The sequence below is a fragment of the Mustelus asterias genome, chromosome 8 (genome assembly GCF_964213995.1).
Source record: "Mustelus asterias chromosome 8, sMusAst1.hap1.1, whole genome shotgun sequence".
Lineage (NCBI taxonomy): Eukaryota > Metazoa > Chordata > Chondrichthyes > Carcharhiniformes > Triakidae > Mustelus > Mustelus asterias.
The window spans coordinates 40,950,498-40,978,108 of NC_135808.1; the positions used below are offsets into that span (position 1 = coordinate 40,950,498).

The following is a 27,611-nucleotide window of genomic DNA, read 5'->3' on the forward strand; positions in this document are numbered from 1 at the left end:
TCCCTAATACCCAACTAACCACTCCCCATCTGAATTGCGAGTAACTCCAAACCTCCACCTCGGATCTGCCTTGCCCACTGCCACTTTACTCCATGCCGCACATCCCTTACACACTTACTGGCTTCGTAAAATAGTTTTGAATGTCAGAAAAATACAACAGCTAATATCCTAAAAAGAGGTGTTTGTGTCTTTGTTTTCCCCAATGAAAGAGGACTCTACGCTTCACATTTCTAAGCTCAGTTCGCAAGAATGGGGGGAGAAGAAATGTGGGTCTGCAGTGCAAGGTAATTAATAGCAGTAGAGTTGCAATCCGACGAATTCCACTCTTTGTGAAATTCGGCCCATTGCTTCGAAGTGAACCTGCTGGTTTAGTTGAGGGTCCTGACCATTGAAGTTCAAATCTCAATGTACATACTGCAGCAGTCTGGGTGACTTGCAATTTTTACGCAAATATACGCTTTTCAATGGATTTTCTTTCCACCTCTCGATGTCCACACATTCCACACATTTCAGAATTAAATAATTGTTGTAAGGCTACAATGCAATCTGATCAAACTTGGAATTTAATGAGCTCATCCTTCATTAATCAGTTCAGTTTTCGTTAGCTAGTGCGGTTTTTTCGTTGTAGATTCCCTCACTTTTTAATATTATTGGTAGTTTAACGCGAATCGTATTCCCACTAAATTGCGGATGACCCAACTTCCTCTATTTGTTCATTGGTAAATATATTGATTATTTGATGATGTGTTAGAGTCGCTGGCCAGCATTTGCTCATATTGAAATAACCCTGAGAAGGTGATGGTGCGCTGCCTTATTGAATCGCTACAATTCATGTGCTGTAGATAAACTCGCTCTACTGTCACGAAGGGAGTCCCAGGAGTGTGTCCCAGCTGCATTCAGGTTAATATTCTCTCTCTTTCAGTGTTGTGCCTCGCTATTGTAAATCTGTTACCATTACCGTGTCACTGAGCAGGAAATAATTTATTGAATGGGTTACAGAGAAGAACATTCAGTTATCGGAGGGTGTACAGAGAATGATATTCACATATATTGATAAATCAACGATATTTAGTTATTGGAGGAACATCATTGAAGTTGACGCTGTGAAATTTAAACAGTTACTGGAATTGTACCCAAATGTATATTGCATAATTGGCGTACAGAGGACAATAAAGAGGTTTATGATTCTCGTGGGAGTGGTACAGAGAAGCACATTCTCCTATTGGTGTGCATCATTCAACTATTGAAAGGTCCAAGGAGAATCATGTTCTATTGTTAGGATGTTTTATTTATCTATTTGTGTCACAAGTTGTGAAAATCCCCAAGTCACCACACTCAGGCGCCTGTCTGGGTACACTGAGGGAGAATTTAGCATGGCCAATGTGCATAATCAGCACATCTTTGGACTGTGGGAGAAAACCAGAGCACCCAGAGGAAGCCCACGCAGGCACATGGAGAACGTGCAGACTCCACACAGACAGTGACCCAAGCTGGGTATTGAACATGCATCCCTGCAGCATGAGGCAGCAGTGCTAACCACTGTGCCACCATGCTGCCACGATGTAGATAAATATATTCAGTTAATGGAGGCAATACAAAGAAGGATGATCAATGGTAGCAAGAATATCTAGTTATCTAGAGGCACATAGAATGATATTCAGTAATTGGAGGGCAAACAGAAAATGATATTCAGATATTGGAGGATGTAATGGGAAGGGTATTCAATTATTGGGACAGAGAAAGACATTCAGATATTGGTGGGAATAAAGAAACTTAATATTTCATTTTTGGACAGGATATAGGAAGGATGTTTGCTCATTGCTGTGCCAGAGAAGGATTTTAAATGATCAGGTAACAGAGAAGGATATGCAGTTATTTGTGTTAAAAGAGGTATATTCAGATACTGGGGTAGTTACGTGTTACAATGCAGATGTTGACCCCTTTTTGAGAAGTAATGCCTAGTCCCCCAAAAAGGAATACCTCGCCTTGTAATCTGTTCAAAGTGTGAGGGAAGGTGAACTGTCCTTCAGTAACGTTTAATGGTTACAAAAATACCTGACACTCACTTTAAAATGAAGACTTATCAATTTATTTATTTAACTAACGGGGAACTTTAACTAAACAAGTAATATATGGAATAAAATAAGAATGCTGTTCAAATGAATACAATACTCATTCATGAACCAAAAAAAAAACAATAATAGAATTCAGTCACTTTTAAGAAAATACAACCAGATTTTGTTGCTTTCGTAAATTTTGGGGGTTCTTCCGTTGATTCCTCTATAACTTCTTACTGTGTTTTCCCTCTAAAATCTTTAGAATTTTTTACATCTTCACCAACATCAAATTCCAAACTTCACAAACTGAACTTCCCAACATCTCCCCCTTAAGTAAAAAATGAACCACCATCATAAAAAGATGGCTTCATTTTTTTAAACTCGTGATAAAGCATCTACAATAATATTTTCATGACACACAATATGCACAATCATAAATTAAATGCTTGTAACCTGATACTCCAATGAAATAATCTGGCGATTTTGTCCTTAAATCTTTCCAGAAATGTCAAAGGATTGTGACTGCGCCTTTGTGTGTCCAACCATATGGCAGTGAAAACACCTCAGGTCGTTCACCTCTTTTGCACCCTCTTGGGAGTCTTTTATACAGGTGGTAAATGATTCCCAGTGTGATCTACTTTTTGTTTTCATTGAAGGATCTCTCTCTTCCCCAATCTCTATCCCTCACAGAATGAAATTGCAATCAGAAGCCAAGTTTCAATTTATGTGTTAATGTGTATTTATCCACCATCTCTGCAGCTCTTCTCAATGTCTTAACACTCTGTTCCTCAACGTGAGTTCTTATCACTTCTGGAAATGAGTTTTTAAACACTTCAAGCAACAGAATATCTCTCAGGGCCTCATATGTCTTTTCCATCTTTAATACTCTCACCATCTATCAAAGTTGTTCTGCTTAATTTTTTCAAACTCAATATATGTCCGACCTCGTTCCTTCTTTACATTTCTGATCCATTGTCTATATGCTTCTGGTACCAATTCATAAGCACTCAAAACAGCCTTCTTTACTTCATTTTTTCCTGACGCCTCTTCTGACAGCGCTGCAAACACCTTCTTAGCCCTGCCTACCAATTTGGTCTAGTTCATCTGTGTAGTCAATTTCTCAAAGGTGATGAAAAAGGTCTCTGTGTCCTTTTCATAAAATTTTGGTAATATTTGGGCATATTTGTACATATCCTTACCAGGCGGTTGGCTATAATGAGTCTGCTCCTTACTTCTATCTTGTACTCTTACTTCTGTCATTTGAAGTATTCTTGCTTCAACTTCCAACTTTATCTTTCCCAACTCAAACACTCTTTCCCTCTCTCTTTCTCTTTCCCTTTATTCTCTTTCTCTCTCTTTCCTTCTCTCTTTCTTTTTCCCTTTCTTCTGCTAGGGCCTTTTTATCTCTATAATTTTCTCTTTCTTCTCTCTCTTTTCCCCTTTCTCTTTCTTCTCTCTGTTTTTCCATTTCTTCTGCTCAGGCCTTCCTCTCTCTTTCCTTATCTTCTAATTCCAATTGTCTCAGTTGCAATTTGATTTGTTTCTAACTCCACTGCACTTGACCATTTCTTTGTTATTCCTATATGCTTGGCTAACTCCACTATAATTTCAGGTTTCTTAATATCCCTGGTTCAACCCAATTTTAGTCTGTTTGCTAATTCTACAAGGGTCATCTTTTTCTGTTTCTCTAAAGTTTCTTGGCAAATTTCGAAAGCATCTTCGACCCTCAGAACCTCTTTAGCAATGTGAAGAGCCATTTCCTCTCTTAAGGTTTATTTAAAGATTAGAACTGTTCAGATCCAGGACTGGAGCCCGCAATCTGTTACGATGCAGAGGTTGATCCCCTTTTGAGTAGTAATGCTGAATCCCCCAAAGAGGAATACCTCACCTCGCAATCTGTTCAAAGTGCGTGGGAAGGTGTGAACTATTCTTCAGTAATGTTTAATGGTTAACTAACAGAAATACCTGACACTCACTTTAAAATGGACACTTAACAATTTATTTATTTAACTAGCAGTGAACTTTAACTAAACAAGTAACATACCAAATAAAATAAGATTCTACTGGAATGCTTTTCAAATAAATACAATACTCATTCATGAACTAAAAAAATATATAATAATAATATTCAGTCACTCTCAAAAAAATACAACAGGTTTTGTGGCTTTTGGAAACTTTTGGAGCTCTTTTGTTGATTCCTTCACCCATAAGTTCTTTCTGATTTAGTACCTTTCATTTGTTAGATGGTGTGCTCTCTTAAGCCGTATCTGAAGCTGGCAGAGTTGAGAGCTGTTCTTTCCCTCTCTAGGCTTGAGAGGTGGCAATTCTTCTGTTGCTCTCCTGTTTCCACCCCCTACCTTTGCACTCTATTTCATACCATGATGACTTATCAATTTTCCTACAATAGGATTGATCTGATGTTGTCAACATCATCAAATTCAAATCTTATAGGTTCTTGGTGAGTGTCTACTTTAAATTGATTGGGCAAATCAAACAAAAACAGGTTGTCTTGTCAAGGCTACTGCTTGACTTTTTGTTACAAATGTTTCAGCTTGGACTCTGTATGTACTTTGCATTTTAAACCTCCAAGCAATGAAACAAAACACCAGCTTTTAAAGGGACCATAGAATGTTTTTCCCCCTAGCATTATTACAATTTTTTACATATTTACCAACATTAAATTCCAACTTCACAAACTCAACTTCACAACAATAAAGTATTCAATTACTGGAGGGGTTACTGAGGAGGGTATACATTTTTGCATAGGGGTTACAGAGAAAGATATTCATTCATTGAAATAGCTAAGGAGACTTATTTTCAGTTATCAGAGGGGTTCAACAGGGCTTTCAATGTTGTGGCAAATAGAAGGAAAATACTCAGTGATGACAAATAAATGTATATTTCATCATTGAAGTTGGCGCAGAAAAGGTTATACAGTGATTGGGGAGGGGAACATACAGGGTGACCATTTATTGTGATGTAGTGAAGGATTTTAGTCATTTAGTAACTTTGTATGGAGAAACATATTAAGTCACTGGAGAGGACACACAGAAAGGTATTTAGTTTCTGAACATAAATGTATATTTAATTATTGGTGTATAGAGAAGGATATTCAATTATTGGGTTATGGAGAAAATATTCAGTTATTGTAGGTACATAAGTTAACCTGCTGCATGTGATACACAAAAGGTTACAATATATTTGGAGGGGCATCATAATGGTATTTGGTGATTGAGATGCAGATAATGATATTAGAAACAGAAATCTAGAAAACTAAGTGCAGAAAATAGGTCCTTTCGACCTGCACCACCATTCAATATGATCACAGTTGATCATGCACTTTCAGTATTCCACTCCCACTTTCTCAGCCATGTGGCCACGTCCAGCTCCCTCTTGATCATATCTAACAAACTGCCCTGACCAGCTTTTTGTGATACAGAGTTCCACAGGTTCACAACTCTCTGAGTGAAGACGTTTTTCCTCATCTCAGTCCAGAATGGCTTCAATTGTTGGAAGATGGACAGAGAAGTACATTAAACTTTTGGAGGTGGTGCTGAAAAGCATATTCAATTATTCAGTTATCAGAAGGGAGACAGCACTTACCATTCAGTTATTGGAGCTGCTACAGGTAAGGATATTCAGATATGGAGGGTGTACGTGGAAAGATATTAAATTATCGTGGCAGAGAAAGATATCAATTTATTGGAGGGATGCAAGCAATGAAGTTTGTTTCCTTGGATAGAGTAAAATATTATGAATTATTGGAATGAAGACAAATATGCAGATATTCAAGGCGATACAGAAAATTATACAGTTACTGGGAAGATATTTTGAGAATTTTTTTTATTTGGGGGTTGGCAAAGGAGGTATAGTGAAGAATATTTTCTTATTTCAGGGGCTATGGGGAAGGAGATTCAATTATTCAAGTGGACAGATAATACTATGATCCAAGGCCACACCCCTAATTGTTGGTAGGATCCTATTAGGAACAAATAACATTTTATTTAAAATAGAAAAAGTGTGATATTTCAGACAGTGAAGGCTGCCAAATGATTCCATGGGTCTTGAACAAACAAAAATAAATTTTAAGATGCAAGTTCTGAAAGATAGAGCAATTTGTAGTGTCTATCTTATACTCTAATATTCAGAGGTAACATGAGGTACATTTGAATCAACAGGCAACCTATAGTCGAACACACCTTACTGTACAATAAATGACAGATGTGATTTTAACAGATTTCACAGATTTCTTAATAACCCACCCAAGAGACTGTAACCAATCTCATTAAAACTCCATCTCTCTTACAAGGGATTCCAAGTTTCATCTTCAAAGACCTCATCTTTCTTTTGAAAAGACATTTTACCTCAGATGGTGTGAAGGATCTCAAACCGTGGCCAATCTCAAAGGGTTTCAGTATCGCCTTCCAAGATCCCATCCACTTGGATTCCCGATTACAATCATGCAGCACCTCACAAGCAGAACTTCAGCTCTTTGGCCCACAACATGGAGTCTCCATACATCGGCTGGTTCTCGGATCCAGCCCTCTTCCATTATCAGATTCTGAGAGCATCAATAATGACAGTGTCAAAATCCTGCCTTTGGAGATTCCATTACCCTGGGTGCCTGAGTATGAACCTAAACGCAAAATGACAGGCACGACTTCAGCTATTAAGCCATGCAGTGCAGAGTTCTATTGCTTCAAAGAGATACTCACCCTAAAGGCCATGTTCAATTACCAAGGCACTTCCTGAGAAATTTTTACATAAAGTTCTTCTGCTCTACAACTTTGAAATCCTAGATGGAGCCCAGATGGGAAGTTTTGAGGCTATTCTCCTAAAAGCCCTACTGCACTGGTTAGGGCATATAGTTAGGATAGAGGACTGTCACATTCTGAGACAGGTGCAGCATGAAGATCTAGCATTCTACAAAGTAAAATAACGTTGACTGTGCAAGCACTATAAGGACACATGTAAGGGAAATCTGAAATTGTGAGGTACCAACGCTAATGATTAGGAAGAATCAGTATGAGATGGAACTCTCTGCAGAGCCCTGTCACTTCTGAGAAGAATTATCATCAGTATGCTATATCTGCCCGTGAACAACATAGAGTACTATTTATCCATCTTGAAACATGAGTTCCAATGCCCCAGTAGTTTTCCACTCTCGGCATCCAGAGTGGGAATATGTAACAATGCCCGTGTTCATTATTCATGAATCTACACATCTATCGCCTTCTTTGAGCTCAAAGGATAACATTATTAATCATAGAATCCTTACAGTTGAGAAGAGACCATTCAGCCCATTGAGTCTGCACTGACTCTACGACAGAGTATCTTATTCAGGCCCTCCCCATCCCTGTAACGCCACACATTTACCATGGCAAATCCATCTAACCTATACATCTTGGGACACAAAGGAACAATTTAGCGTGGCCAATCCCTAACCTGCACAGCTTTGGACTGTGGAAGAAAACCGGAGCACTCGGAGGAAACCCACGCAGAAATGGGGACAACATGCAAACTCCACACAGACAATCACCCAAGGCCAGATTTGAACCCAAATCCTAGTGCTGTGAGGCAGCAGCGCTAACCACTCTCCCAACGTACCATCCAGCAATTATGTTTCATGGTCACCATCACTGAAACTAGTTCCCAATTCCAAATTAGTTGACTTAATTCTGATTTCATGAGCTGCCATGCTGGGATCTGAACCCATGTCCCCAGAACATGAAGTGTATTTATTAGTCACAAGTAGGCTTACATTCACACTGCAATGAAGGTACTGTGAAAATCCTCTAGTTGCCACACTCCAGCGCCTGTTCGGGTACAATGAGGGAGAATTTAGCATGATCAATTCACCTAATCTGCACATCTTTGGACTATGGGAGAAAAGCGAAGCACCCGGAGGAAACCCATGCAGACACAGGGAGAACATGCAAACTCCACACAGACAGTGACCCAAGCCGGAAATCAAACCCAGGTCCTTAGCACTGTGAGACAGCAGTGCTAACCACTGGCCACCATGCTGCCCCCATAGCCTAGGCCTCTGGATTATTAGTTCAATGGCATTACCACTATGCCATGACCACTATCAATAGCTCACCACCATGTCCTACTGGATGCGACAGGTTGGCAGAGCTTGAATCTGCTTTGATGGCTGTGGGATGCTTCTAACAGAATTGATAATCGTGAGTCGGTGGACATAGCATATGTGGATTTTCAGAAGGTTTTTGCCAAAGTCCCCAACAGGAGGTTAGTTAGAAATGGGATAGGACTGGTTCCATCTAGGAGGATAAGAGCAACAGATACGTGGGAAGTACCCCTCCAAGTCACACCATCCTGACTTGAAAATATATCATGATTCCTTCACTATCACTGGGTCAAAATCCTGGAACCCCCTCCCAGCAGCACTGTGGTGTACCTACACCACAGAGACAGCAGCAGTTCAAGAAAGCAGTTCACCCCCACCATCTTAAGCGGTAATGAGGGATAGAAAATAAATGCTGGCCCAGTCAGTGATGCCCATATCCTATAAGTGAATAAATATATATATACATACAGGAATGGGTTAAGCTAAAGGGCAGAAAATGGGGAGTAGGAATAAACAGGCCATTCACGCATTGGCAGGCATGGTTAGCAGGGTATCTCATGAATCAACACTTGGAGCCCCAGCTATTCACAATATGTATTAATGATTTGGATGGGGGGACCAAATTTAATATTTCCAAATTTTCAGATAATACAAAGCTAGCCAGGAATATCTGTTGTGAGGAAACTGCAAAGCAGCTTAAAGAGAACTTGGACTGACATTGTGAGTTGACAAGAACATGGCAGATGGAGTAAAATGTGGAGGAACAGATATGTAGGGTATTTCTCAAATGGTGAGAGATTAGGGAGTGTAGATGTGCAAAGGGACTGAGGTATCCTTGTCCATAAGTCACTGAGGGTTACCATGCAGATGCAGCAAGCTAATGGAGTGTTAGCCTTTATTGACAAAGGATTTGAGTAGTGCATATAGAACCTTGGTTAGACTGCACCTGGAGTACTTTATGCAGCTTTAGAATAAGAAAAAGTACAGCACAGGAACAGGCCCTTCGGCCCTCCAAGCCTGTGCCAATCATGATGCACTAACTAAACAAAAAAAAACCTTCTGCCTTTGCTTGGGCATATCCCTCTATTCCCTCCCTATTCATGTACCCATTCAGATGCCTCTTAAATGTTGATAATGTGCCTGCATCCACCACATCCTCTGGCAGCGTGTTCCAGGCACGCATCACTCTCTGTGTGAAAGCTTCCCCTGCACATCTCCCTTAAACTTTCCCCCCTCACCTCGATCCTGTGTCCCCTTGTAAATGACACTTCCACCCTGGCAAAAAGCCTCGAAATATGCACCCTGTCTATGCCTCTCATAATTTTGAAGACCTTTATCAGGTCTCCCCTCAGACTACGCGAAAACAATCGCATTTTATTCAACCTCTCCTCATAGTCAAGCCCTCAAGACCAGGCAACACCCTGGTGAATGTTCTTTTCATTCTCTCCAAAGCTTCCACGTCCTTCTAGCAGTGTAGCGAACCAGAACTGCATGCAATATTCCAAATGGGACCTACCAAGACAACACGATTTCCTAACTCTTGTACTCAATGCCACAGCCAATGAACGCAAACATGCCATATGCCTTCTTAAGCACCTTGACCACCTGTGTTGCGACTTTTAGGGAATTGTGGACCTGCATGCCCAGATCCTTCTGTATGTTAATATTCCTAAGGGTTCTGCCATTTTCCGGGGCAGCACGGTAGCACAGTGGGTAGCACTGTCGCTTCACAGCTCCAGGGACCTGGGTTCGATTCCCGGCTTGGGTCACTGTCTGTGTGGAGTTTGCACATTCTCCTTGTGTCTGCATGGGTTTCCTCTGGGTGCTCCGGTTTCCTCCCACAGTCCAAAGATGTGTGGGTTAGGTTGATTGGCCATGCTAAAATTGCCCCTTAGTGTCCTGAGATGCATAGGTTAGAGGGATTAGCGGGTAATATGTGTAGGGATATGGGAGTAGGGCTTGGGTGGGATTGCGGTCGGTGCAGACTTGATGGGCCAAATGGCCTGTTTCTGCACTGTAGGATTTCTATGATTTCTATGATTTACAGTAAAATTCACACCTAAATTTGATCCTCCAGGTTCACCTCGCATTTGTCTGGATTAGACACCATCAGCCATTTCTGTGCCCAATTATATCCTTTTGTATCCTCTGACAATCTGCTGTACCATCAGCAACTCCACCAATCTTCATGTCATCCACAAATTTACTAATGAGACACCCCAGATTTTCCTTCAGATTATTTATATATGTTACAAACAACAGAGGTCTCAGCGCCGACCCCTGCAGAACACCACTAGCTACAGATCTCCATTCTGAAAAATTCTCTTCCACTGCTGTTGTCTTCTATGACCAAGCCAGTTCTGTATCCATCTAGCCAGCCCACCCCAAATGCAATGTGATTTTAGTTCTTGTACCAGTCTGCCATGTGAGATCTTATCAAATGCTTTACTAAAGTCCATAAAAACTACATCCATAGCCCTTCCCTCATCAATTATCTTTGCTACCTCTTCAAAAAACTCAATCAAGTTGGTGAGTGAATGCGATTATTCTAGATTCCTCTTAGTTTAGACAGAATACGGACACTGACAGAGCTAAGAGAAGGAAGAGCAATGATAACTTACCCACATGTGAATGCAGTAAGAGAATTAAAACAAGTAACTATGGTTTTAAGATATATAAGTTAATATTTTAAATGCATTTCAAAGCATTTTACTGTGATTATACTTTTAGCCAATGCAAGGTACTGAAAGGTAGAATGGGAAAGATGAATAGTTTAGAGCCAAAGGCCTGGGAATCCATTAGATAGCTAACTCATATCTGGGAGAATCGTATGAAGGAACGTACCTTGCAACCATATGAATAGGTCAATTCACAGCCCAGACATAGAGTAGGCATGACCCGGGATGCAAGAACACATGTCTACTCAGCTTGGCAGTGAGCCTGTGGAAACCTCCACTTTGACCCTGACGGTAGCATCTGCCATATCCAGGCAACAAGGAAGATTTGTAATGGACAAATGATAAACCATTATGCTGGAAAGTACTAAGCGAATGGCTGAAGTATCTGACAAAGAGTTATATTGATGAATGGACATCAAATGAAATTATTTTTAAACTAATTAAGGCAGAGAATCATATTAAGAACTTAATGCACTTAATGCAGAGACGCGATCACGTAATTTCGACCGACATCTGCCTGTTTAGCGAGGCTACCTACTTAGGAGCCGCGCAGTCGGTTGTAAAAATTAAAATTGTGAGTATTGGCGCGCTAATCCAGAAGATCGGGGACGGACTCCTGATACTGTCTGAGCAGCAGAGCGTTTTAGAAACCGCGCGCCGTGGGAGTAAGACTAGAAAACCGGAGGGATGAGAAGTTCAGCCTGAGCGTCCGCGATAAAACTTTTAGTCTTTAAGTTTTGAGGAGCTGGAAGTATCACTGGGAAATCTTAGCGAGGGTGTTAAGGGGTTAATCTTTGTTAATATTTAGCTGGTAGCGATTTTCATCAGGGGCTGGAAATTCTAATTTAATTCCTGGGGAAATCTTTTTTTTAAATCCATTGAAACTGGGTTGATATTCAAAATTGGGAGCTAAATATTTAATTGCAATCGGACAGAGTAAATAAATTGGCCAAGGGAGAAATTGTATAGACTATAGTGCCATCTGGTGGGGACAAATAAGTATGGCAGCAGAGGCAAATACCTTAAGGTGGGGGCTCGGCGGTTCTCTTATTCAAGCGATAGTCACAAAAAGTGGCAAATTACTTAGACAGATGGTAGAAAAAGGACGCAACCCAGATGCTTCAGAAATGGAACAAAGATTATGGTAGGCGGGACAGTCCAAAAATAAAAATGAAATGGCCGCTGTAGTTCTGGCACCCACAATGCGTTCAGAAAGAAGCAGAATGGACGGCACGGTAGCACAGTGGTTAGCACAGTGGTTAGCACTGGTGCTTCACAGCTCCAGGGACTCGATTCCCGGCTTGGGTCACTGTCTGTGTGGAGTTTGCACATTCTCCTCGTGTCTGCGTGGGTTTCCTCCGGGTGCTCTGGTTTCATAGAACATAGAACAGTACAGCACAGAACAGGCCCTTCGGCCCACGATGTTGTGCCGAGCTTTATCTGAAACCAGGATCAAGCTATCCCACTCCCTATCATCCTGGTGTGCTCCATGTGCCTGTCCAATAACCGTTTAAATGTTCCTAAAGTGTCTGACTCCACTATCACTGCAGGCAGTCCATTCCACACCCCAACCACTCTCTGAGTAAAGAACCTACCTTGGACATCCTTCCTATATCTCCTACCATGAACCCGATAGTTATGCCCCCTTGTAATAGCTCCATCAACCCGAGGAAATAGTCTTTGAACGTTCACGCCATCTATCCCCTTCATCATTTTATAAACCTCTATTAAGTCTCCCCTCAACCTCCTCCGCTCCAGAGAGAACAGCCCTAGCTCCCTCAACCTTTCCTCATAAGACCTACCCTCCAAACCATGCAGCATCCTGGTAAATCTCCTTTGCACTCCTTCCAGCACTTCCACACCCTACTTACAGTGAGGTGACCAGAACTGCACACAATATTCCAAATGTGATCTCACCAAGGTCCTGTACAGTTGCAGCATAACCCCACGGCTCTTAAACTCCAACCCCCTGTTAATAAAAGCTAACACACTATAGGCCTTCTTCACAGCTCTATCCACTTGAGTGGAAACCTTCAGAGATCTGTGGATACGGACCCCAATATCTCTCTGTTCCTCCACAGTCTTCAGAACCCTACCTTTGACCCTGTAATCCACATTTAAATTTGTCCTACCAAAATGAATCACCTCACATTTATCAGGGTTAAACTCCATCTGCCATTTTTCAGCCCAGCTTTGCATCCTATCTATGTCTCTTTGCAGTCTACAACAGCCCTCCGCCTCATCCACGACTCCACCAATCTTGGTGTCATCAGCAAATTTACTGATCCACCCTTCAGCCCCCTCCTCTAAGTCATTAATAAAAATCACAAAGAGCAGAGGACCAAGCACTGATCCCTGTGGCACTCCACTAGCAACCCGCCTCCGGTCCGAAAATTTTCCATCCACCTATGGGCGGCACGGTAGCACAGTGGATAGCACTGCTGCTTCACAGCTCCAGGGACCTGGGTTCGATTCTCGGCTTGGGCCACTGTCTGTGTGGAGTTTGCACATTCTCCTCGTGTTTGCGTGGGTTTCCTCCGGGTGCTCTGGTTTCCTCCCACAGTCCAAAGATGTGCAGGTTAGGTTGATTGGCCATGCTAAAATTGCCCTTTGTGTCCTGGGATGCGTAGGTTAGAGGGATTAGTGGGTAAAATATATGTAGGGATATGGGGTAGGGCCTGGGTGGGATTGTGGTAGGTGCAGACTCGATGGGCCGAATGGACTCTTTCTGTGCTGTATGGTTTCTAAGATTCTAAGATTCTTCACCACTACCCTCTGTCTTCTATCAGATAGCCAGTTACCTATCCAGTCGGCCAACTTTTCCTCTATCCCACGCCTCCTTACTTTCATCAGTCCCTCCCACAGTCCAAAGATGTGCGGGTTAGGTTGATTGGCCATGCTAAAATTGCCCCTTAGTGGACTGAGATGCGTAGATTAGAGGGATTAGCGGGTAAAATATGTAGGGATATGGGAGTATGGCCTGGGTGGGATTGTGGTCGGTTCAAACTCGATGGGCCAAATGGCCTCTTTCTGCACTGTAGGTTTTCTATAATTCTAAGATAAATTAAAAGAAATAGAGGATAAACAGCTAGTTGCAGCAAAAAATGTTCAAGAGGAACCTAAAGTATGCCCGAGGGGAGGTTTATAACATCAAGTTTGTATCTATCACTCCCAATCGATTCAAGTGAGGACGATTAGGCTTGGGAAGGAATCCCAAAGCAAGTAACAGAGGAAGGTAATGAGAAATTGGAATTGTCCGCTAAATTGGCACCAGTACATACTGCACTAAAACAAACAGGGAGGAGAAGGCATGCAGTAGCTGCAGTTAGCTCATGGATAGCCCTTAGATTGAAAAATAAATGTTCTCAGATAAACTGGGACCCTGAAGCAGAAATCACCAAAATTCAGCCTTTGGGGAGAATATGGATGAATTCACCCTGGATCAGCCGAGTTTTGAGTAGAGGACAGGCAAATTGGACTAAAGTAACTTTAGTTAAATAGGAAGTAAACCTGAGTGTTGAGGAGTACGACGAGAGGAAATTCAGATCTTCTATAGACGGCGGGATGGGGGGCGGGGGGGGGGGGGGGGGTGGCAGGATGGCGGGGGGGGGCGTGGGGGGGATGGTGGTTATGGAACCTGGCACAGATTATAATATGTTATTGGGGATGTTAAGAGAGGGATTTAGTCAACGTCTGACCAAAATTATGGACATGGAGATTCGGTAGGAAGCGCTTTCCGTGATGTTATGGATTGAGCCATGAGAGCAGAGGCAAGTCAAAAGAAAAATCTTAAAATGACTCCAATGCAGTCAGAACAGTCATCGCCAGAGCTAAACCATACTTCGTGTGTAGGAAAAAAGGGGCACGTCGCTAGACACCGCCGTAACAGAAATAATCAGGTTACTGTGAAATAATGCAGTAATTGTCATAAAATGGGTCATGACATGAACCATTGTTGGTCACTAGGGAGAGGAAGAGAAGGACAAGGTCCCAGCGGAATGAGTCAGCCCCGAAGACAGAGTCCTGTCGCAGTACAGCAGGCACCACAGACTTTAATCCATACAACAGTAGATTTGCAGAAATTGCTGGGTCAGAAGTTACAATAAGCAGCTTTTGGGACTACAGGTGAGGGTCCCTGAATATATGTAGAAGCAGTGTTGGAGGCCAGCGCTGTAGCCTGTTAATAGACACACGCGCATCCATATCTATCACTGATTTGAAACTACCTACAACCAAATAGACCATAGATGTGCGCGGTGGGGTGGGGGGGGGGGGGGGGGGGGGCGGGGAGGTAACAGGAGGGCTTACAACTCCATTTTTGAGCGAACCCACTACATTGGAGATATAAGGCAGGGAGGAACGGGCCCAAATATGGATATACTCCACAGAAGAAAAATTTTTCTGGGGTTAGATTTGTTAGAAGAACTGGGAGCTATAATTGACACCAGAGCAGGTAAAATCAATTGGCAAAGCTCTTACAAACAAAATCGATGGGGTCAGAGAAAGGAATGCAACATCTCCAGAATATCAGCTTTGCAACCAAATTGGGAAGAAGGAACAATATGGAGAAACAGCTCCAGAGTATCTTCAAGTTTGAGCATAACACAAGCAGGACTGTAGGTATTTAGATGTCCCTCCGATAACCATGATATGGAGTTGCCGGCGTTGGACTGGAGTCCAAATGGGGTCCAATAACAATTCCAGGGATTGTTCACTCTCCATACAGACGATATCCTCTCAATCCAGAGGCGATGGAAGCAGTTAAAAACATCGTTGCAGAGTTAGAAAAGCAGCAGGTAGTAACCAAAACATCCTTTAGGACCAATTCACCAGTCTGGAGTAAAAAAACCCGACGGAAGCTGTTGATTAACCATCGATTTACCGAACTAAATCGATACGCGACTCGAGAGCACCCTCCAGTGGCAAATCCAGCTAGCGTTGGAATTGAACGAACAATATTCACAGTGGTGGATGTCGCTAATCGTTTTTGATCAATCCCTGTAGCTAAAGAACATTGGTACAAGTTTGCATTTACAATTGGAAATTAGCAGTGGATTTGGACTCACTTGCCACAAGGATTCCATAACAGTCCAGCCATCTTCCACAATTAATATGGCCCAGATAGTGGAACCCTTGGATTTGCAGGTACCACCATTTTGCAATACGCAGATACAACACATTGACACATTGTTTAGCTGTTCACAGAGTGATCCAAACAATTCAAGAAGCAGGCCTGAAGGTAATTCCCAGCAAAGCTCAATTGGGACAGAAGCAGGTGACATATTTGTACATGTCATATCACAAGGTAAGAAAGACATTCCAGAAGACAGAAAGAAAGCCATGCTTTGTGCATAGAGATCACGTACCGTCAAGGGAGTGAGACAAGTATTGGGGCTTTTCAATTACTGCAGGAATTTTGTAGAGGATTATGCTGTTATTGCTAAACCACCACAAGATTTAATTAAGGGAGGAAGAGCCAGCAGTGACAGGATAGAATGGGGACAGGAAAAAGAACAGGCTTTCTCTGATTTAAAACAGGCCAGGGTAAAGGCACCAACATTGGGGTTGCCAGGCATCACCAAACCATTTCACATTTTCTGTCAAGAAAATGATGGAATGCAAGCTGCAGTAGTGATACAATGGCATGGGGACAAGTTAAGACCAGTGGGATATTACTCAGAACAGTTAGGTTCAGTAGCCAGGGGTATGCATTGATGTGTCAGAGCCTTAGCATGTTCATCATGGGCAATAAATGTATCAGAACCACTCGCCTTGATGGGAAAGATAATCCTCCACAGCCCTCACACAATTGTCCAGCTTTTAGTAACTGGAAGATTAAAATGGGTCTCAGATGGTAGATGTTCAAAATGGGAAGCAAATCTTTAGCCAGGAGATAAAGTATATGGCACAGTGGCATAGTAGGGTTAGCACTGCTGCCTCACAGCACCAGGAACCCGGGTTTCATTCCCAGCTTGGGTCGTTGTCTGTGTGAAGTTTGCACATTCTCCCCATGTCTGCATGGGTTTCCTCAGGGTGCTCCAGTTTCCTCCCACAGTCCAAGGATATGTGGATTGGCCATGCTAAATTGCCCCTTAGTGTCAGGAGGACTAGCTAGAGTAAATGTATGGGGGTTATGGGAATGGGGCCTGGGTGGGATTGTGATCGGTGCAGTCTTAATGGGCCGAATGGCCTCCTTCTGCACTGTAGGATTCTATGATTCTATGATGGTGATTCTGTGATTCTATAAGCATGTAGAAATCATCAGGGATATCAGAGAAAATTACTACGCCAGGAGACAAGGTTATGGTGAAACTCATGACTGACAGAAAGGGTTAGGAATCAGGTGGGAAGGCCCTTTTACTATATAGTCACTGGACAGACATGTGCCTCAGTTGATGAGAAGTATGGCCCATAATGGAGACATTGGACTCAGTTAAAGCCATACCCAAACGAATAGCACGATAGGGATGAGATTGTCCCAGTAAGTAAACAAATAGTCACATCACTGATGATATAGGACAATTCAGATTTGTAAATAGATATCAGATTAGATAAGATTATAGTATAAGGGAATTAATAGATAAGAAATGTAAATAATTTACAATGTTAACTTAAGAAGATGCTATCTTTAAGACTGAAAGACACCATGTTCTTATTCACAGATTCTTGAGCTCAAAGATATCCAGAAGCTTCAGGTCAGCTGATAGAAGAAAGACAGCTTACAATCAAATCCCAAGACCTGATTGTCAAGCTTCAAGGCTATGAATCAAGAATTGGCGTGGAAATTGTGTGTCTGAACTTTTATCTTCTTGATATTGACAAGTGACAGGGAGATGCAAGAGGAGATATTGAAATCATCAATTAAGAACTATCAAAATGACTGTAAATGATTCTGCTCTTTTGTTGTTGAGTTTATTATATTTAATACAGATAGTCCATTGACAACTGCATACTAATACTTATGTGTACATTGGCATACACCTACACTACAACTGTTAATATGTCCAAATTTTGGGTAGGTTCACACATTCCTATACACGCTGAGGGAGGAATACACCAAATGCCTTCATCATGGGCATATTTGATTGTATGGGATAAGCTTACTCAGTCCTTTAGCGATCATAAGGCAACAACAGTAGGGTTTCCGAGGGAGGTGCTCTGCTTTCCTCCCGCAGTCCAAAGATGTGCAGGTTAAGTTGATTAGCCATGACAAATTGCTCCTTCATGTCAGGGGGAATTAGGAGAGTAGCTATGTGGGGTTATGGTGATAGGACAGGGCCTGGGTGGGATTGTTGTTGGTGCAGGCTCAATTGGCCAAACGGCCTCTTTCTGCACTGTAGATTATATGATTCTATAAGGAGGCCCTGGAGAACAGTTGGGCGCAAGTGAGTGTCAACACTAAGTACATGTAGCCAGTCAAATTTGTAATGATCGATCTTGCAACATTCCATATTGTTTCAGGGGATACACACTTATCCAACCCTTAATGGTACTTATTGGATTTGTGGAAACAAGGTATACCCATACCCATGGTTGCCTTTCGGATGGAAAAAGTCATGTTAACTTGGATATCTAGTCCCTTACATTTATCATTCCAACCAGCTTCCAATGGAGAAAATGATTCTTGTGGGTCCAGACAATGTCTTTGGTATAAAGATGCCCCCATTTGCATATATGAGACTAACAATCGAGGTTGAAGCCCTGATCTTGATTTTAGAACAAGTTGCCAATGATACTGTGTTAGCCGGAGAGAATCTCAAAGAAATCACTCAACGCTCAGGGTTGGTCCTCGCATCAAATGGTTTATTTCGCCGGCGGGGAGATGGCTTCTAGTAAAGCCCAGTGCCTCTCTCCGACGAGAAAAGGGAAAACATCCATTCTTATACATTTTTCAGACATCCACACAACCCATCACGGCTGGACCTTGTCCAATAATATCAACTACAGATTACATACTTTAGTCACATATCCAATGAAAAGGGCATTATGTAAGGTGGGCTTGTGCATGAGCAGCTCATGATCTCATGGACACGATTCATGGTACCTTATTAATGTTATCTTCTTTTCTCTCACCTTGAGTCCTTGAGCCAAAAACGGGTAACATTGTATCCAAAAAAATTCGGCCTGTCTATCACTGTGTTTCCCATCATGCATCATTCAGAACGAAGTTGGCCAAGGCGCACAATACATATCTTACAATGCTCCTTGTCCTGTTTTGCATCCAATGACCTTGGGCCATTATGCTGGCACCAGCTGCTAGTATCTCTGTGAACATTCCTCTCTGTGGTAGCTGTCCCTGCCGTTGTACACAAGCTTATGATTATCCCAGCTAATTGTGTTCAGGAATGTGGCTAACCCCGCTAGTATCCATTTTGTGTCTTTGAATATTATGTACTTCTGTTGAACATGGTGGAGCTTACATGCATGCCTTCTGTGATCGTATTACAATAAATTCATACATATTTATTATGTACTATTTATCCCTACCGATATAACTTGCTATACAGGCACCTACGAATATAAATTATTATACAGGCACCTAAACCAATATTATTCCCTCTAAACCTATTCTTTAAATCTCCCTTCAACATACTGCTACAGCCCTTACAGAGATCAACGATGAGATGGTAGCAAGTGCACTGTTGTGTTCCAGAATCAGATGGCGTTAGACTTCATCTTGGCCGCTAGAGGTGGAACATGTGCTTTATTTGGATCAAAGTGTTGCACATACATACCGGACACTTCATAGAACATAACTAAATTGGTTACACACATTTGGAAGGAGGTCAAGAAGATTGTCTTTTTCGGTGTGGAATTGGATGGATGGGTTCACTGGGAACGAATATAGTGCAAGGAACAGCAATTTTTGTGATGGTCATTTTGACTTTGTTTTTGATTGTGCAAGCAATCAAGTGTTGCTGTTCCTTAGCAACCAAGTACATGGGAGGTGCAGCAGTAGTTGCATCACTTCAACAGGGGGAAGAATGAACAACAATCCCAAGTGTTCCTCCAGAATGAGAATTTGTACTGGCAGTCGATTATCCATTTAAATCACAGCACAAGATGATATTACCTTTTCCCTTATGATTTTCTGATTGAAAAGGGATTCTTGATTCAAAGCAGTTGTGTGCAGTTAATCAAGTCCACAGCTGCTACAGCATTATCCACCACAATCATAGTGGGGTCAAATCAGTTATCGAGTTAAGAATAGCTCTTTACATGCATTTATAGATGGCCTAATATTGGTCAAGCCAAATCGACCAGAAGGGGGGATATGAAAGCGATTATTTTAGATTTCTCTTAGTTTAGACAGAATACAGAGACTGACGGAAGGGGAATGATAACTTACCCACATGTGAATGCAATAAGACAATTAAAACAAGTAACTAGGATTTTAAGTCATACAAGTTTATATTTTAAATGCAGTTCAAAGTACTTTACTGTGATTAAACTTTTAGTAAGAAGTCTCACAACAGCAGGTTAAAGTCCAACAGGTTTATTTGGCAGCACTAGCTTTCGGAGTCTCAAGCTCCTTCATCAGGTGAGTGAGGACTTGTGTTCACAAACAGGGCATATAAAGACACAAACTCAATTTACAAGATAATGGTTGGAATGCGAGTCTTTAATATCGACATTGTCAGTACCTGTAAAGACTCGCATTCCATGAGACTTCTTACTGTGCTTACCCCAGTCCAACACCGGCATCTCCACATCATTAAACTTTTAGCCAATGCAAGGTACCGAAAGGCATAATGGGAAAATTGAATAATTTAGAGCCAAAGGCCTGGTAACTCATTAGTTAGCAAACATGAGTTTGGGAGATCCTTATGAGGGAACATACTTTGCAACAATATGAATAGGTTGATGCACAGCCCAGACATAGAGTAGGCGTTACCCTGGATGCAGGCACACATGTCTATCCAGCGTGGCCGTGAGCTGGTGGGAAACTCAACTTTGACCCTTACGGTAGGTAGCATCTGCCATATCCAGGCAACAAGGAAGTAGCTTTAGCCAAGATGGGAGTAACACCCAGTTTGTAATGGACAAATGAGAAACCATTATGCTGAAAAGTACTAAGCGATTGGCTGAAGTAGCTGACAGATTTATATTGACATATGGACATTAAATGAAATTATTTTTAAACTAACTTAAGGTGGAGAATCAGATTAAGAAAATATATAACTTCTGTTTTTTTACTGATAACATAAAAGCTTATTCGAGTGGTCCGGTATTCTGTATCTGAGACCATCGATATAATTTCTCCCAATGATCACTGGTTTTTAATAAAGTTTTACCTTTATACTTTGACATTGGTTTCCTGAGTTTAATTGACATCTTCGTCAGAAAACCCCACTAACAGTGAGACATGACCTCCCCATAAAAAAACCATGCTGCCTGTCATGAACTTCTCCATTTTCTTCCAAATGTGCATATATCCTGTCCCTCAGTATCTTCTCCAAAAGCTTCCCCTCCACTGAAGTCAGCCTCACTGGTGTATAATTTCCTGGATTATCCCTGCTTCCTTTCTTAAACAAGGGAACAACATTGGCTATTCTCCAGTCCTCTGGAACCTCACCTGTGGTCAAAGAGGATATGAAAATTTCCGTTAAGGCCCCATCTATTTCTTCCCTTGCCTCCTGCAGTAACCTGGAATAGATCCCATGCAGCCCCAGGGACTTGTCTACCTTAATGTACATTAAGGTCCCAACAATTCCTCCTTCAATATATTGACATTCTCTAGAGTGTTTACACATCTATCGCTGACCTCAACACCTGTCATGTCCTTTTCCTTGGTGAATACTAATACAAAGTACTCATTAAGGATCTCATCCACTTCCTGTGGCTCCACGCATAACTTCCCTCCATTGTCCTTGAGTGGGCCTACTCTTTTCTCTTGTTCCTGGTACATGCATTAAAATCCTTGGAATTTTCTTTTACCGTTTGCTAAAAATATTTGATAGCTCCTTTTAGCTCTCCTAATTCCACGTTTAAGTTCCTTCTAACTTACTCTATACTTCTCAAGGCTTTGTCAGTTTTTAGTTGCCCTGACCTCATAAAGAACATTATTGCCATAGAGTGAGTGCAACAAAGGTGTACCAGACTTTCTGGGGATGGCAGGACTGTTTGATGAAGAGATTGGGTAAACTGGGCCTGTATTCTCTCGAGTTTTGAAGAATGAGAGGTAATCTAATTAAAACCTACAAAACACTTAAAGGAATAGACAGGGTAGATGCAGGCAAGATGTTTCCCTTGATTGGGGAGTCTGGAACCAGGGGAGACAATTTCTACATAAAGGGGGAAGCCACTTAGGACAGAGGCGAGGAGAAATGTCTTTACACATAGGACTGTGAATCCTTGGAATTTTCTACCCTAGAGGGCTGTGGAAACTCATTCATTGAATTTGTTTAAAGTAAATATCTATGGATTTCTAAATATGAATAAATAAAGAGATATGGGGATATTGTGGGTGAAAAAGGCATTAAAGTGGATGATCAGCCATGATCATATTAAATAGGGAGATAGGCTTGATGGGCTGAATGGCCCACTCCTGTCTCTATGTTCCTAATAATCCAAACACATGATAGTATGAACAAAATGCAATATTTCCAGGCACGTGTTTCATTCGCCACCCAAATGTAAACTATCAAAACTCCCTTTAATCTAAACTACCATCAAAAAACCAGGTGGGTTTTTACAACAATTGACAATGGTTTAATTGTGATCATTAGACTTTTAAATTCAAAGTTATATTGAATTCAAATTTCATCATCTGCTGTATTGAGATTTGAACCCAGGTCCCCAGAGCATTTCCCTGGGTCTCTGGATTACTAGTCCAGTGACAACAGCACTACGCCATTGCCACCTCATAGGTGCACAGAACAGACCTTCTCTCTCTCTCTGTACTGTGTTTCCCTTAGAGCAGGGATCTTCCTGCCTAAGTTAGCGTATGTGTGTGTGTTAAATGTTGAAGCAACAACAGTTAGGTGCTACAGGTGATGGAAAGCAGAGACTGACGGGAAGGCTTCATCATCGCTCAACCTAGTTCCTAACCAGGTCATGAAATTGATGCCAACATCCACAATCAGATCGTGGAAGGCAAGGGAGTCTTGTTCTGGAGTAAGACGCGCACAGGTATGATGATAGCCAAGTTTTGGATGCTGCTCATTAGCAGACAGCGTATGGACCTTGACAGATCCTGCAGAGGATTCTACCAAATTCCCAAGAGGGAGTCAAGCCCAGGACAAAGGCAGGAGAGTCGGAAAGTCAAGGGGTGTCAGGGGTAGGGATCTGACTGGGGCAGAGCAGTGGGGAAGAAATCAGAAGATCCATGGCAAGAGTGAGAAGCCTGGGAGGAATAATGGGAAAGGAGATATAAAAAGGACACAGGGTGAAGGATTCAGGTCAGGGGTGACACATATATAGAAATACTCATGATGCTTATGCATGGTTACATAACAAAATCAGTATAGATATTCACTTGTAATAAAGAGAGATAAATACATTTAATACATATCAAATAGATGGACAAATCAATACAGCCACAGAATACTCAATAACACACTTGAGACAATAAGTTAGTACTGTGTTTTTAACTCAATATGACATTGAGCATAGTATGAAGTAAGCAGGACTGACTATAATGCTATGGATACATTGATCTACAGACATAACGCAGGACAACTGAAGGATTGTTGCACTCGGTTGGTTTTTGCAAAACACAGAACTGATTTTCACAAGGAGTCACCCCCTCCAACGAAATCTTCATCCTTCTTTAGAAGAGGTCATTGAGACCTAGTGGACTGAATCCTCACCATGTCTAAGCTATCCAGAACATCAGTTAGAAACTCAAACAGGATGCTGATCTGCAATACCTAAAGCAGGAGGGTACATGTCACAATGACATAGATGTGTGCTCCAAGACTGCCACAGCATGAGAGCCAAATCCAATGGTTGGGATGGAAGCAACAGAGAGCTGACCCTCTCAACTCAAAGGGCTGAATTACAAAGGTTAGTTCAGAGAGACAATCTTAAAGAGGCACGTGATGTACTGAAGGTTCTGCATACTGAATGGTCTCCCAGAGGGAACGGGAGACTGAAAACTCTGAAAAAAAATCATCAAAAAGAGTCAAAGGTTCCCCTTCGTGGGACGGAGGTGGTGGCGGGGGAATGGTACAGCACTGCAGAAAGACACAACAACACATCTGCAAATTCCAGCCTGCACCCCAACCCCCTTCCCACCCCCCCAAACCACATCTATAAAATGCCTTTAACACCATAAAACATCTCAATGTGCTTCAAAAAGTTCCAAAAGAATCTGACACCCAGCCACATGAAGAAAAGTCAGATGACGAAAGGCTAAATCAGAGATAGGTTTTAAGGAGGGTGCATTTATTTCCTCTTGTGGGCACACAGTTTAAAAATGAGGTTGCCCTTTTAAGGTTCAGACGTGGGGAATTATTCTTGTCACTTGTATAGTCCCTTCCCCAGACAGCAGACTGGAGACTGGATTATTCAATTTATTCAAGACATATTTTTGAAAGGAAAGGGAGTTGAGGGTTATGGGCGAGTTGGACACAGACCACAACCAAATCTTATTCAACTGCAGACCAGGCACAAAGACCCGAATAGCTGTATCCTGATCCTAGGTCCACTTTTTGGTATTCTTTAATGGAATGTGGGCATGGCTGTTTGGTCCAGCATTTGTTGCCCATCTTTAATTGCCCTTGAACTCAATAGCTTGCTTGACCAGCTTTCAGAGTCAACTACATTGGCGTAGCTCTGGAGTCACATATAGGCCAGACCAGGTAAAGATGGCAGATGTCCTTCCCTAAAGGATGCTAGTGAACCGGATGGGTTTTTCTGATAATAGTTTCATGGTCATCATTAGACTTTTAATTCAGATATTGACTGAATTCAATTCCACCAGCTTCCATTGTGGAATTTGAACCAGAGTCACCAGAGCAATTCTGGGTCTCCAGATTACTAGTTCAGTAACGATACCACCGCCTTCCCATATTCCTATGTTAAAAGCAGGAATGAGGGGCGGTGAGATGGCGAGGGTGAGGGACGTACTTCCAGAGCCTGGAGCCTTGGCAGCTGAAGGTACAGCCACCAATGGCAGAGTGATCAGAGTCAAGTTTGCCCAAGAGGCCAGAATTAGAGAAATGCCGAGATCTCGGAGGGTAGTGGAGCTGGAGGAGCTTACAGAGACAGTGAGGGGTGAGGCCATGAAGGTTTTCGAAAGCTAGGATGGGAGCCATTATAGGTCAGAGAGTCCTGAACTTGTTGCAAGGTAGGATACAGGTTGTCTAGTTTGGAATGACCTCAAGTTCATGGCAGGCATCAACAAAGGAAATAGGAGCAGAAAAAGGCCATTCAGCCCATCGAGTCTGCTCTGCCATTCAATGAGATCATGACTGTTCTGATATAATCCTCAGCTCACTTTCCCACTATTTACACATAACCCTCGATTCCCTTACTGATTAAAAATGTCTCTCTCAGCTTTGAACATTCCCAAGGACCCAACCTCTGCAACCCTCTGTGGTAAAGAATTCCACAGATTCACTACCCTCAGAGAAGACACTCCTCATTTCTTTTTAAATGGGCAACCCCTTATTCTGAGATTATGCCATCTGGTCCTAGACTCTCCCACAAGTGGGGAAACAACCTCTCAGCATCTACCCTGTCAAGCCCCCCAAGAATCATATGTATGTCTCAATAAGCTCACTGTGCATTCTGCTAAACTCCAATGAGTACAGGCCCAAACTATTCAACCTCTCAGAAAATTTCTCCAAACCCAGAATCAACCTAGTGAACATTCCCTGGACTGCTTCCAATGCCAGTTATCTGTCCTTAGATAAAAGAACCAAAACTGTTCAGTATTCCAGGTGTGGTCTATTGCCTTGTACAGTTTTAGCCAGACTTCCCAATTTTTATACTCCATTCTCTTGGAAATAAAGGCCAAAATTCCATTCGCCTTCCCTATTACCTGCTGAACCTGCCTGCTGGCTTTTATGATTTATGTACGAGGACCCCCAAATTCCTGTGCTGCAACTTTCTGCAGTCTTTCTCCATTTAAATAATATTCAACTCCTCTATTCTATCTACCAAAATTCAAAACTTCACATTGTCCTGCATTACAATCCATTTGCCAAGTTTTTGCCCTACATGCTTAACCTGTCTATATCTTTCTTGAGACGGCACGGTAGCACAGTGGTTAGCACTGCTGCTTCACAGCTCCAGGGTCCCGGGTTCGATTCCCGGCTCGGGTCACTGTCTGTGTGGAGTTTGCGCATTCTCCTCGTGTCTGCGTGGGTTTTCTCCGAGTGCTCCGGTTTCCTCCCACAGTCCAAAGATGTGCGGGTTAGGTTGATTGGCCAGGTTAAAAATTGCCCCTTAGAGTCCTGAGATGCGTAGGTTAGAGGGATTAGCGGGTAAAATATGTGGGGGTAGGGCCTGGGTGGGATTGTGGTCGGTGCAGACGCGATGGGCCAAATGGCCTCCTTCTGCACTGTAAGGTTTCTATGATTCTATGAGACTCTGTCAACCTCACCTTCTCATCCAGAGTCATACAGATTTTGCAGCACAGAAAGAGGTCCTTTGGCCCATCGTGTCTGCGCCAGCATCAAGTACCTATCTATTCTAATCCCATTTTCCAGCAATTGGTCCATAGTCTTGTATGCTATGGCGTTTCAAGTGCTTATCTAAATGCTTCTTAAATGCTATGAGGGTTCCTGTCTGTACCACCCTTTCAGGCAGTGAGTTCCAAATTCCCACCACCCTCTGGCTGAAAAGGTTTTTGCTCAAATCCCCTCTAAATCTCCTGCTCCTCAACTTAAATCTATATTCCCTGTTTATTGACCCCCCTCAATTAAGGGGAAATGTTTCTTCCCATCTATAATCTCCCAATTTTGTACACCTCCATGGGGTCCCCCTTCAGCCTTACCTGCTCAAAGGAGAACAACCCTAGCCTAACTGGCCTCTCTTTATAGCTGAAATTCTCCAGCCCAGGTAACATCCTAGTGGACCTCCTCTGCACCCTTTCTAGTGCAATCACATCCTTAGCAACAGTACATTCATTTCCCTTGGCCAAGTCATTAATAGATGTTGTAAATTATTGTCGCACTCCATTAGTTACAAGCTGCAATCCTGAAAATGTCCCTCTTATCCCAACTCTCTGCCTTTTATCATTTGGTCAGTCCTCTATCCGTGCTAATATTCAACCCCCGACACCATGGCCTGGCCAAGAGAACTTGGAATAGGCCTAGTCTAGAGGTAACAATGACATGAAGGAGGGCTTCCACTGCAATTCTGCTCAGGTTGGGATAGAGTCAGGTGATGTTACAGAGGTAGAAATGGATGGTCTTGGTGATGGTGTGAACACGTGGTAGAAAACACAAGCAGACGGGGTCAGATCTCAGACAGTTGCCAGGTGGAGGAGTGGAGTCAGCAGTTGGGGGAAATGGAGCTTGGAGCAAGGATACTGTGTGGGTTTGGGGGTGGGGAGGACGGTTGGGTTGGACAACAATGACTTCAATTTCCGAGAAAATTAAATGCCGCCAAATTTCACTCAGCCTGTATTGGATTTTGGCCGCGCAGTCAGACAGTTTGAGAGTGCAGGGGTAACGAGAAGTCGGGCTGGCTATCAGTTTATTTTTGAAAACTAATGCTGTACTTTTGGATAATGTTGCCAAGGGGCAGTATATAAATGGAGAACATGATGGGGACAAGGGTAGATTGAGAGTGGATGGGGTGGGGGAGGCTCACCAGAGGTTAATGCTTCAG

General features: G+C 42.4%; 1 protein-coding gene across 1 annotated transcript in view; it reads right to left on the reverse strand.

The window, feature by feature from the left end:
- The window catches only part of LOC144497724 (uncharacterized), a 383,983-nt gene that overhangs the window by 348,634 nt on the left and 7,738 nt on the right, over positions 1-27,611 (reverse strand). Inside the window, exon 3 of the mRNA XM_078219164.1 lies at positions 6,795-6,801. Coding sequence (XP_078075290.1) covers positions 6,795-6,801 — 7 coding nt within the window. The remainder of the gene's footprint in view (positions 1-6,794; positions 6,802-27,611) is intronic.